Raw genomic sequence first — 13,918 nt, 5'->3', positions numbered from 1 at the left:
ATCTGGGGATAGGCAAGAAGAGAGAGGGGATGGAATGGCTGTTGGTTTTACGATCAGTGGTGTCTGACATTCTTTAATGCACTGATCAAAAGAACAATCAGAGATGGATCAAAAGAACAATTGATTAACTGAAATAAGTCAATCTCAGAAGGTGAAGAGTCCTATGTTTTATCTCCTATGTGGAAACTGAGAGGAAAAGGAAAAGAAAGTCAAAGGGACCCCATTGAAAATCAAAGGGAGATTAGTAGAGGAAAGGGACCAAGGGGTGAAAGCCAGGGAGGGAGGGGGAAGTGTGGGGAAATGACATTGGACCAATTATATATTGTTTGCATGTAGTAATATGCAACAACCAATTCCATCATTAGGTACAACTATGATGGAAAATAAAGGATGGTGGGAGGAAAAAAAGACAAAATAACCATTAAAGGAATAAATATGATCATTTTGTTCACTGTCTTCTCTGTGAGATAATAAACTCTTTGACTCTGGGAAATACATCTATTTTATTCACTGCTATAAGCCTAAAATCATCACAATGCCAGGTCCACATAGATCAGTTAGTGTTGACTGAAGGTACAAATTAGTGAATATTAAAAAGAATAGTAGAAGCAGAAACCAGTTTCAAAGGAGACAAAAAACTGCCAAGATGAAACTTAAACTGATTGCCATATTTCAAATCTCGTAGTTGAACTTTTATTTCATGTAAATTGAAACCAATCTTTTCATCGAAAAATTAGACATTATTTTTAAAGTGCTCAGTTCTTCACAGAGTAACTGCAACTCTCCTAACCTCACAATTCCTACCATGTGAGTAGACACAGGCATTATTATTATCACTGAGATCCAGGAATAAATTATATTTTTAATAAAATTTTAAGCCCTGTTAAGGAGTTCTATGATTCAGAACAATTTAAACTATCTTCTGTACATACATATAAATCAATTCTTGGGCTCCATCACTCAAATACCATTCAAAAGTAGATAAAAGCAAGTTATTTAAAAGAATACATATAAAAATTTTGGTCTAAATTTTCTACTCTCAAGAGTATCACACCAACAGATAAGTTTGTAATTCACGTTGGCTGAATAGGGAGATGGCAAATGTAAAATGTCTGGCGTAAGAAGTATGCTGGGTGCATTTTTGTTCTTATATCTAGTCCAAAAGGAAGGGTTTACTCCTATCTCTACCTTGTCCTAAGTATATACCTATGTTTATTATGTTCTTTGAATTGCAAATGATATGGTAATCTTAAACTACCTTTTGGTTGTAAATAAAGTCACCCCACAATTTAAAAACCTAAATTAAAAAAGGCAAATGATTTTGAAAGGGTCAAAACCAAACTAACAAAAGATTTAGAGGTACATTCACATTCCTGAGGGTGTCTATTTCTACAGATGCAAAATTTTTTCCTAGTTTCTGATGGACATTCTATTTGGTACTGTCAAAATACATAGGGCATTGACTTACAAACATCATATTGAAAAAATTTAAAAGATCTTAAATATCAACACATGCAAGAGTAGACTTCAAGTTTTTTATTTGAAAATTTTAAAAAATCCTTAAAAACAGAAAATGACTTTAACATTGGCAAAGGGAGTCCCCCAAAGAAAAAAATATCAACAGATGGCTGAGAAAGATCACCCACATGCAGAACACAGATCTTGAGGAGGCATTTCTAAGAATGAAGTAGCACTTCCCAGCCTGGGCCACTTCCCACAAGGATCCTTGTTTAACCCATGGAAAACACCAAACTTATATCATGGGCCAAGAGAAACCTCAACCCTTCTCCCATTTACCTCATAGTAATCCAGATCAGTTTCTAGCTGTCCCCAGTATGCTCAGAGAAACTAAATACCAGTCACTTGAGACCAGCAATCCCCTAATAAATCAGCCTCCCATGATCAGTCCTGAACTAGCATCTTCCTATGTGAACAGGCTGTTAAACCCTAGTTAAGCATATTAAGCATTCAATTTAATGTATGACACACATCTGTTCCACTTTCTCAGTGAGCAGAAGTTTCAAGACAACTTAAATCTCAGACTTAATCAACAAGGAAAAAAAAAAAGTCTTGGCAATGTTTAAAACTGAGTTTTAAAATATAATCCAAATGAGGGCGAGAGAGACCATTTTGCTGTAACTAATGAGATTATATAATACCTAAATCAAATCCTCAAAATTACCTGAGAAGAAACACTAGATCTTTTATCTCGGCCTATTTATTTTTTTCTTTCATGGTTATCAACATTTCCCAAAGACCTTCACCTGGCCCAAGATATCAAAAAAGAAGCAAAACCGGCAAGCCTTTCATAAACATGACAATTTTGTAGAAGGATGCAGAAGGACCATAAAAGGAAAACTCACAGACTTGTCTTTCACAAGTAGAGCACAACACTGGATTCCAGCCATCAGCATCTTGTGCGGGTTCCAGGCCACCGAGTCAGCCCTATTGTGTTCAAGAAAGAAAGGGACAGAGTAGGAAGGGGACTTGATTAGTTTCCATAGGCAGAAGGACATTCAGTCCTCACACAGAAGTTACTGCTCTACAGGATTCCTTGTCTGAGTCATCTGGGGGACTTTAGAAGCTTTTTGTTTTGTTTTAGGAAAAACAATGATTTCATTTTTGCCTATTTTCTAAATATCACTTCAACGGGCAAGGTCCAAAGACATTCCTTTGCCTAAATAAAAGTCAGTCGCAAATGAGGAAAGGACATTTACCTGTGGATACCATGTAGAAGCCTGCGGTGCTTCCTTGACATCAAAGCTGAGCCACCCCAAGAAGCCTGTCGAGATATTTATATAACCAAAGCAATGTTACTTCCATGTTATTTGTTTACCAACAGGTTGTCATAGAAAATCCTCAGTGACCATCTCAATCTGTGTTATTTGGTATTTGGTTTTGTGTTCTATTAATAGATTTATACTCCAGAAAAATTTTTTTCTTGTATTTTTTTCTTCTTTCTTTGGAACTGAGGATTGAACCTAGAGCTTCATGCATATAAGACAAGGGCTTTACCACTGAGCTACATCCCAGCCCCAGAGGATTTTAATCTCTGGCTCTACTTAGGCAACCAGAACCTCTTCACAACAGATGGGCCCCCATTGACCCTTAGAATGTACATTGGCACATCATAAATACATTGATACATTAAGGAGAGATTTAAAAGACAGTCCATGCTCACTTGAAGCCTAGAATCTAAAAGGGATAATGTCTTCACAAAGCTGACATTTTGACATTCATCCTGTATCGTGAGTCATAGGTTAATGACTGGAATTCTAAGCAATGAAAGAGGCACCTTATTGACAAAGTGGATGGAAGGTTCACCAGGATGATTAGGTGGCAATTTATCCTTTAATGAAAGATCTTTTCAGTCAAAAGGCATTCAGACACATTTGCAAATCAAAGGTGGGAGAGTAAAGGAGAGGAAGCTTGGGACTTCCAAGGAAATTATTCACTGGAGAGGTAAATTTTCTGAATACAGGAGAAGGGAGCTGAGAAAGGGGAAATAAAAGGAAGTCCCACAGTCAATAGGTCAGGAAGTAGGGAGGAGCGATCAATGTAGGAAATACAAAAGTCACTTTGATCCTTGAAAATTGTGCAGACTTCCAAATTTTAATTTAGTAGGACAATGAAGGATAACTGCAATGAAAGAATCTGGCGGAACTAGCCTGAGCTAGGTTGAATGCCCTCACATTTATTTAAATCTCATAATATCACCCTGAAGATGGAGTTATTATCACCAATATTTATAGATCAACTAAATTTCAGAGGTGGTAGGTTAATTGTTCAAGGTCTCGTGGGTGATAAAATCAGATCTAGGATCCAAAACCCATTCTGTATTAGTAAAGGTGACTACTGGACAAATTGGGGAGTATAATATAGGAATTGAGGGTGATGGATATGCTTTAGTCAAGAGGTGAGTTCAAGAGTTTCTGAGGATATAGAAAAGGTGTCCTACTTCAACTATGGAATTTAGTAAGATAGGTAGAGAACAATATCACACAGAAAGAAATGTCAGGATTGTATTCACCATGAATGTGAAAGATAAAGGAAATGAGGCATCTCTATGACTCACAGTTTACATCCAAAGTTGGGGTCACTGGTAACCAATAAAGAAAAAGTACAGCACAAGGCACTCCGTGACCTCTAATCCCATTTAAAGGCAACTCTCTCCTTGAGCACTGGGAGTAGCTTGAGGTGTGTTAATCACTCAATTATACAGGTTAAAAATGAACTCACTCTCAGAGTGAGTGGTCCTAAAAATGAATGTGTGCTTAAATTTGAGTCGTAGGACCATCTCTGGTCTGACCTTAGTTCCAGCCCTGATGCCAGGAACGAATGTCTTCAACACTCCATGAGGTCCCCAAAGGCTTTTGCACTCTGATGTGTCTGGAGGATTGTGTGCACAAGTCCCAAAGACACTCAGGGGCTGCCAGATAAGTGTTCTTACTTCACTGCCTCACAAAGGACCTGGGTGACTAAGGTGGGCTACCGCAGCAACTGCCTTCAGCATCTAGGAATATCTTATCCTGGCTTACTAACTGAAGGTCGGTCCCCAGTCCTGAATTTTGAGATCTTGACCCTCCAAAACATTAAGATGATTTATATATTAGGTTCTCTTACTTCCATTACACACCCTAAATACTAGCACTTTTTAAAGGCATTAGTTCACTGATTTACCAAGTCATTGGCCGGGTTAGGAAGAGCTCAGTCATAAACTCATTCCTCAAAAGAACAAAAAGGAACCCAGCAAATACCAAAACCCACACATGCCAAAGTCCTTTTATAAAATGACATATAACCTAGGTAGTCTTCCCAAATAGTTTAAATGAACTCTAGGTTATTTACAATACCTAAAAATATAAGTGCTATATAAATAATGGTTACAATGTAATATCTAGGGAATAATGACAAGAAGGAAAGTCTGTACATCTTCCATATGGGCACAATTTTTAAGAAATATTTTTGATCTGCTGTGTTCCTGGAACCAATTCCTTGTGGATACAGAGAGATGACTGTCTATGCCTTTTTTAAAAAGACAAAATTATGAAGACCATATATAAATCAATGGTTGTTAGGAACTGGGAGAGAGAGGGATGAATGGATCAATCAAAGAGTATTTTAGGGCAGTGAAAATGTATGATACTATAATGGGGGATATGTGTAATTATACATTTGTTAAAACCTATAGCATGTACAACACCAAAAGTGATCCCTAATATAAATTATGGATTTCACAAAAAAAGGAACTAAAAGGAGAAACAAATAAAACTTGTGATGCCAATATTCTACTTCTATTTGCTTTCCTTTTTTACTCCCTAACAATAGAATTTCAAGAACAGCAAGCCAACCACTCAAATGATGAAGGAGCTCGATTTTGCATCTCTATTGGAGATGTTATTTATTGAGCTAATACTATATACCAGGCACCACAATATGTTACTTTGCGTATTTTTCTCCTTAATCAACTAGCTAATAAATTACTAGGGAAACCAATCTTAAAAGAGAGGTAGAAGCAGAAGTGGCATCTAGATTCTGCAGTCTCTAAAGCCCATGATTTCAAATGCAATGCTACAGTCTCCCAGGACTCCTAATGGATAGTGGGGAGACAGCAGAAAGTCTTGCTGGGAACATGAGGCCCTAAAGAAGCCACCGGACTCTGCTTCAAAGGAGAGTGAGCCAGCCCTGCCTCGTTCTAGTCAGACTTGAATCCCATTTACTCTCACAGAGAAAAGATAGTCCTGGAGGGAAGAGATCCTCACAAGACTAGGGTTTTTCTTATTCAGTTGTTTAAAAATGCATTATAATTAACCAAACTTTACCTATCAAATATTCACCATTATTTGTATACCACTGAGGGGAAAAATCATCAAAATACCAATTTCAAAGATGTAAAAATACATTTTTAAAAGTATAAGATAGAATTAATAAAGTATGGTATATATGCAAAGGCAAATCAGTTTCATGGAAAACTCAGGCAAATAAGTAATCATAATGTCATTTTTAAACAGAGATAAGTAAATACCAGTTTTAATATTTGAAAAACTCTTTAAAATACTCTTTAGATGATTTCCAGTAGGTCAAAGCAATTACTGTAATTTTTTTAATATTCTATCTTCAAAATTAATAAACTTCCTGTGGTATGTGAAGTTTTTTTAAGATCAGCTATATATTGCTATAGTGAAATGTTTCCAACAGATTGAACCCCTATAATAACAAAGATTGGGCAAATATTCTCTCAATGTTAGAGCTTATTAATTTCTCTAAAATGTCAGAAAGACCGTGGTCAAATTTAATTGAATATTACAGGCATTTGCCAGATACCTACTATGTGCAAACAGAATAATCTGATTTGGCTTACATGTTTCCTTAAAAAAGTGTTTTCTTCAAAAATTCAACCTTTAATTTTTCGAAAACCCAGAGAGCTTTTCATTCTTTTGAACAAATCATAATTCTCTCTAAGCCCCATAAATCTCTTAATATCATTCCCAATTTAACAACTGCTGTAGTTACTCTGTTTTACATAAACTATATAATCCATATTTGATGCTTCTTTTATGAGAGTTGAATATTCAAGTACAATTGCTGATGTATTAAATTGTTTTTCCTTATTTCCACAGTTACAAAAGTACTCACTTCATATTATCTTTTAGGACGTAATGTATTGTTATGCTTCTAAGTCTATAAAAATCAATAAGATGTAACTTGAAATATGAACAGATACAAATACAAAATCCCATTTTAAAAAGTTGCAAATAATCTACCTGAAGTAGTGCTACTGGCATGCTAATCATCTAGTGAGCTTCGTAATGCTGCTATTTTCACCAAATATTGTCACACACTTAATGAAAACCTTGAACTTTGGAGGAATTCCCTTCACATCATATCAGCTACACTTTATTTTGAAACCATAAAATCATCTGAATTCTAAAATGTTATGGAGCTGCGTCTCCCAAATGCTCAGTCACCTTCTGTTTACCAAGTCAAAAAATATTTTTTTCTGATGAGGATCTGAGTCATTCATCTACCAGAAGGAAGTTCCCTAGCGTCTCATCAGAATGTTTAAATGCCCCTTTTCTTGGGTAGAATCAAACTAGTTATGTTCTGGTCTCACTAAATAAATAAATATATAAATAAGAAAAAAAAATGAGAGATAACCAAAAAGCTCAACAATAGTCACAACTAGTTGAATTCAACTTTTTAACTCCTGAATAAGTAGATTTAAAATTATCTTTCATTTTAGAGAAACTTTATTATGAATAACCCCAGGACTCACAAAATTAATTAGAAAAAGAGCCAATCTTTTAAGTTAGAAAATTACACAAGAATGTAAATCATCTCAAACCCTCTTAAATAATTATCTATGATAGATACATATAAAGCCGGCTTTAATTATGGCATGCAATTATGTAATGTAGTTTTTACATTTTTCTGGCTGATTGGAATCTTATCATTTCAGAGCGAGAGGATATTCTACCAACCACATCAACCATCTCCCTTTACAAAGGAAGAAACTGCGATCTGAAGGCTTGAGATCACAATGAAGAGGAGGCAGATTAGACTACCACTTCCCCTCCACCCAAAATTTCCTAATTCCATGGTCTCAAATGTATCTCTGACTTCAACCACCTCAATGACTCAGGGAGGCAAACAGCCCTGGGGAGAGGGACAAAAAGTGAAGTAAAATCCAGAAAATTAATCAAAGTTTCCATGAAGTCTTAGAATTTTCCTCTTTAACCCTCACTGAAAGTGACATACTAATTTGCCCAAATTAGAAGCACAACTAAAAATAGTTGGGGCTTCGCATCTAGGTTCTGAGAACATGCTGCAGAAAGACGAAGAAGTTTGACAGGTGTGTGTGAGCAGGTGAACTTACATCCACGTGAAGCCAGAGACCATGCCTCTCACAGATGTCAGCTATTTCATCCAGAGGGTCGAAGGCGCCCAACACAGTGGTGCCAGAGGTGGCACAGACAAGAAATGGTGTTGTCCCCTGTGAGAAGAATCCACACACAGAGAGAACTGTCACCATCACCACCAAAGTTGGTTGGAAACACAAAGCGTTATGCATCCAGAGATCAATACCGGCGTTGTGAAGGAGATGGTTAATTCAATGGGTGTATTTAAACTTCCACACTATGTGGACTTTGGTCTCAACAAATGCTAAGAGGGCAGTAGTCTTTTGTGATAGGTCAATATACAGCCTGGCTATTATTGCTCTCATTTTCCTTCTGTAGTATTCTGTGCTCTAAGCATGGCCCAGACAGAATAAACAGCCTCACCGGCAAAGGCAAAATGACATTCTGTATGCGCATTCCAGTTTCTTCCTGGGGGAATACCTTAGGCCTCCATAGTGCCAGCATTGTCACCCTTCTCCAAAACAAAAAGAAACATGATTGGAAGACAAACCACTCAGTGGGTAAACCACACAGGACTGTTTGTCTCCTTGTAAAGTTAGCGTGGTTGCAAAAACAAAGAATGTGTTCGGGTACAAACCCAGCAAAATTTGAATAGAGAGAATCAGGCACCCTTGTGGGGAGGCCTTTTCCACATGGGTGCTACAGTAGAGAAATTCACTGGAATGTACTGGAAAAGAGCACCTGCATCGTTCCTGCCATGTTTATTCCTCCTCCTACACTTGATTGGTGCATCTTGCAGAGAGAACAGGTGCCAGTGGAAGATGGGGGAGGAAAGGGAGAGTATGAGGGCACACACAGAGATGAATGGTAATGGCAGTCAAGCTAGCCAGGCACCCTAATCCCATTAAGGGACTTTACAGGACAGAGGAAGAATACAACAGATTGTTTCCAAACAGATTGATCCCAGCACAGCAGCAGAGATGAACTGCTTACTGTGGAAGCATCCTGGAGGGAAAACTTACAGACCAATGTAAGGTGGGGACAAGCAACTAGAATCCTAGGATTCTAGAACACCTGAGGAATAAGTGATTCCTGCCACTTCACTGCCTGTGAAAATCATTCTACTTCCATTTAGCATGGAGTTATGTTTTCCCCTCGGTTTTATCAAGAAGTGCATTATTATTGCAATATTCTTTTTTATCCTTTGATGCCAGGGGTGGTTGTGTTTTGAACCAAACTCATTCCAATTTAACTGACCTTTGACAGAAAGATGTTATTTCTCAACAGAAAGTGGGGCAGAGCAAGAACACTTGGTCCCACATCTCCAAATTGAGATGCACAGGAATCAAAGTGATGGTACATAATGAGTCCAGTTGCCATTTTGGGAGACATCTGTGACACACAGAATCGAGTCTACCCCAAACCTCTCAGCCAGGCCAGAAGGTGAGAGAGCCCTTGGGAAACCATAGGCTTTGGAAATTCTTCCCTGTTCTCAAACACAACAGATTAAGTCTTTATCATGTCAGTGACCTAAATGAAATGAGAACAGATGTACATCAATCAACAAAAGAACAAAAGAAGTAATTTGCTAAAGCTGTTTAAGGTGTCTTTAATGGTTGGACTTTCCCTCATAGACTATATGACACTCTGACAGCTGTGAGAAAATACCTATGCACACTATCGCAGCCTATTAATGAATTTTTCTCACCTTTAAAAAAAGTTCCTATACAACAGGCCCAGAATTTAAACTTTTGCAATCTGGATTTAACCTTCCATATTTTTTTCCTTCCTCATACCTCATACCATAAACAAGAAAATTCAGTAGACATGTTATTGATTGCATGCTGCCAATGAGCTGTATTCCCTAAGAAAGTTTGTCATTTCAAATATTCATACACAAAAATGCCTCTAAAATATTCAGTGGTCATACTAGTTCAGGCTTGTCAATAATCACTTGAAAACCTCTGGTGCCTTATGGTTTTTACTGTCTTTGTAGTAGCATCAAGTAAAGGTCACTGCTTAAAAGATTTTTTAATGGATTTGTGATCCACCAGATACCTGAATTCCAGCAGTCACAAAAAAGCTGATGTATGGCTCCCTACATCTGAAACCGTAACAGTTAAAAGATTGAAACAAAACAACTAGGTCTAAGCTACTGAGGAAAATAAACTACTCATCATGTATTATCATCTCAAAATGGATGCTAGGTTTGTTCAGAGTAAATCCAGGTTAAAGTATTAGCTGACTTAAAAGGAAACCAAAAAGACATATCAGCTCTAACCCTCTTGCCCTACTTTTAAATGTGTCTAAAGCAATTTTTATTTTTACTTTTAAAAGACTTTCTTTTATTAAGTTCTCAACTTTAGAATTATGTTGGCTTCATATATTTCATAAAACAAACAAAAATTTGAGCAAAAAAAATAGTGACTGCAGTGGAATAAAACCTACTGTGCTAGAAATAAGAATTATTGCTGGTGGTGCAGCTCAGTGGTAGAGCATTTGCCTAGCACATACTGGGCCCGGGGGTTCAAATGCCAGCAACACTAAACACAAAAAAGAGGAAGGAAGGAAGGAAGGAAGAAGGGAGGGTGGGAGTGAGAGAGGGAGGGAGGGAGAGAGGGAAGGAGGGGGGGAGGGAAGGAGGGAGGGAGGGAAAAAGAGAGAGAGAGGAAAGGGGAGGAGGGAGAGAAAGAGAGAAAGGGAAAGGGACAGAGAGGAAAGGAAAGGAAAAGAAGAAAAGAAATATGAATCATTAATGATACCAAAAATTTGGGAGACCATGTTTATAGAAAACTAACTCAGTATTTGGAAAAATTGTCAAGAAGGGGAAAGAATAAATCATTGATCCTTGCATGTATAACTGCTTCCTGAGGGAAATCAAATAGGGATGAGGAAACATTTTTCTTTATAGGAGAGTGCCTGCCAATAAATAAAGAAGGAATGAGAAACTGAATTAGAACATCAGTTAATGAAATAATGGGCCTAGACAATGACCACCAATGGCAGCAAAATCCATGTGGTAAGGGACTGACTATGGGCTTTATAATAGGTGGTCTGACACCAAACTCCACCGCAGTGTTAGCATAAAGAGGGAAATGGGATATCTCCAGACAGAAGGACAAAAGGAAAACTTCCTGGTTAAAAAAAAAAAAAAAAAAAAATCCAACTTAAATCTCACTGAGTCTCAAGATCTAAATTCTACACTATAGACAGGGTGGTGGGGAGCACTTAGAGTTTCAATTCTTGATGCAATCTATAAAATCCATAATATGGAACACTCTCCCAGACAAAGGACCTGGCTTCTTCAACAAATTGATGGTAGGGGATAAACAAGGAGGTACAAGCTATGGATCAGAAAAGACTTATGTGATATATTAACCAATGCAATGTGTGGACCTTGTTTGAATCCTGATTTAAACAGGCCAATTATTTTTTTAAAGGCAATGGGGAAATTTTTAATATAGAGTGAATATTTGATGGTATTAAGAAATTTAAGTTTTTAAATATAATCATTTTTTTTAAAGAGTACATATCTCTTACAGATATTCTCAATGGTTTATAGATGGACTGAGATAATGTCAGAGCTTGCTTCAGACTAGTCCCATGGTGACGAGAGGGTGTGGGGTGTGGATGAAGCAGAAGGGAGAAGGAGCTGATGAGGGCTAGAAAACCATCAGCATTTCCTACCAACGAGAATCCATGACATCATTGAAGTTCTCTTTGACAAGAATTTCTGTAGAATACTAAGACTCAAAACCAGTATCTGTGGTTCAAAACCAGTATTCTGCAGAATTTTACACAAATGTCAAAGGCGTATGCTAATCTGAACCACCAGATTGTTATCACATCTACTTGTCCTCAGAATGGCAGAAATAAATAAATAAATAAATAAATAAATAAATGCAGATTTCAGGATACACACCTGAAGCCAATACAGCCACAAGAACAGCAGAATTGTTTAAATATAGACTTTAAACCAAATAAAGTAATCTAACATGCCCCAGAACAAGGTGATTTTTATGAAAATTTGAAAAAAAAAAAAAAAACCCTGATGAGTACAAGAACAGAAATACAGTATTAAAATTGAAAAAAAATTAACCCATCATTTCTTAGAGTGTGAACTCCTATGAAAATAGGTATACTTACATCCCAGATCAGAAGCTGGGCTTTTTAATTTTCCTGGGCCTCATCATTTGCTACCTGTTGGGAAGTTACTGGAAAATTATCTGAAACTCCATTAGCAAGGGAGGAAGTGGGGAGGCAGTGAGATAGGTGTACCAAATCCAGGAGGTTTTTGGTCCAAAGAGCAAATGGTTGGCACCAAAATAATGAGCTTCCTCTTCAAAAAGCAGGTACAGGGTCATGCCCTGTCTTCTCTAACAGCAGGCATTTTAGCTTTAATATATTCTAGCAGGTGAGGAAGACAGGACATTCAACCACTGAAATGCTAGACCCAGATCCAGTTTGAGTGGGCACTAATGGATGGACTTTGGGTTGAAAGCAACTGGGAGAAGAGATGGATTGAAGTCAACAATCATTGTGAATGCAGCCCACAGACAACTGGTTTGGCCTACAGATTTCTGGGAGAAGGAGCTATACAGCAGAGTGGATGCTGGGCCTCTGCTGGAGAGGCTAAGTTCATCTTTAGGGCTTATTTTTGCCCAGAAATCTGAATACGGTGATGTCAGTGTTTTAAAAGGCTCAGACCACCTGGAATGAGTATATCCAACAAACTCCACAGACCATGGAGAGTCAACCACCTGGAAATAGAACATCTGTAAATGAGTTTCCTTATTTTAACTCCAACATGTTCTCTTCTCTCTCCCACACATAGAAATGGTTTTGGCTGTTTGCATTCTTTCCATTTCTCTCTCTCTCTCTCTCTCTCTCTCTCTCTCTCTCTCTCTCTCTTGCTTGCTCTCTCGCTCTCTTTCTCTTTCTCTTTCTCTCCCCCTCTCACCTCTTTTCTGGCTTGCCAGATTTGCTTCTCCAGTTCTTCAGGTATCATTTTACCTCTAAAGGACATAGATGTAAGACTTTCAGTTACGTTTAGTAATCAACAGGCAATGGTTACTGCTTTGGAAACAGTATGAGTTTTTCCCTCCAACCACCAGGCTTCCAGATCCTGTCCCCATTACCTTCCATCTGTTTCCACAAAGCACACATTCTGGGTACCAATCCCAAGAAAAGACGCTGCTTTCTTCATGGAGTAATGACACTAAATTAAAGGGGTAAGAGGGGAGGGGGAGAAATGAATGCATAGCATGAAAAATGTATTAGTTTTTATCTAAATGAGCATGTCTTTAGAGTTGACCACAATATTGGGAACATTATTGCATAAGAGAAAAAGATAACAGTAATTTAATTGAGTTCCTAAGTGTAATGGCTGAGAACATTGACTTTGGGGTCGAGAAACCAGGATTTATGAACAAATAATGCACATGCTCTGCACCTCAGTTTGCTAATCTATAAAGGGATCGTATCGAGAAATGTCTACTCCATCAACTTGTTAGAGAATGAAAGGGTTCAAAATACAAAAAGGGCTGAACACAAACCCTAACAATGGAACAAACTTGGTCACCGTGGTTATTATTCTTTATAACATGAAGAAAATTTTCTCTTGATGCTCGAAGGCTCACTATTAATGGAAACTTAGAATCTAGTCCACTGCTGACTCAAAATCCTCTTAGGAGAAAGTAAGACTGTATATCAAAGACTGCAAAAACAAACTGAAGAATTTAATTATTTCCAAGAGAAAACAATGGGTTATAAATGCTGATCAGACACTGGATCAGTCTTATTTAATACAGAACAGAAGGCAGAAATTAAACACATAGGAGTGAGACTAAAGTCCTAAAACAAAACTAGTATTAATGTATAGATATTCTACTTAATCAGCTGTGGCATGAAGGAGGCTAATAGATGGTTCTGGAATGAGATCTGGTCCTTTTCTTATTAGCAAATAGTGGAATATTCTATAGATTATTGGGCCTTCCCCCACCCCACCACATGTAGCCTTTAAAATAATTAGCATTCAAACGTTGGAGATGTCGTTCTTT

The 13,918-nt window shown here is 37.5% G+C and overlaps 1 protein-coding gene across 9 annotated transcripts in view; it reads right to left on the bottom strand.

The window, feature by feature from the left end:
- Positions 1-13,918, bottom strand: part of Gadl1 (glutamate decarboxylase like 1) — a 227,745-nt gene that overhangs the window by 108,712 nt on the left and 105,115 nt on the right. For 7 of the 9 annotated variants that reach the window (XM_047532613.1, XM_047532612.1, XM_047532615.1 and 4 more), the window contains 5 exons: positions 12,998-13,077; positions 12,820-12,874; positions 7,877-7,993; positions 2,718-2,782; positions 2,364-2,445 (listed from right to left, as the gene is read on the bottom strand). In XM_047532613.1, coding sequence (XP_047388569.1) covers positions 2,364-2,445; positions 2,718-2,782; positions 7,877-7,993; positions 12,820-12,874; positions 12,998-13,077 — 399 coding nt within the window. Of the gene's footprint in view, positions 1-2,363; positions 2,446-2,717; positions 2,783-7,876; positions 7,994-9,116; positions 9,369-12,819; positions 12,875-12,997; positions 13,078-13,918 lie in introns of those variants that run through there. The other 2 variants (XM_047532620.1, XM_047532618.1) reach the window with 2 other exon arrangements.

Source organism: Sciurus carolinensis, chromosome 17, assembly GCF_902686445.1.
Source record: "Sciurus carolinensis chromosome 17, mSciCar1.2, whole genome shotgun sequence".
Lineage (NCBI taxonomy): Eukaryota > Metazoa > Chordata > Mammalia > Rodentia > Sciuridae > Sciurus > Sciurus carolinensis.
Note: the sequence above shows the minus strand (reverse complement) of the source record. Positions and strands in the feature narration are given on the sequence as shown.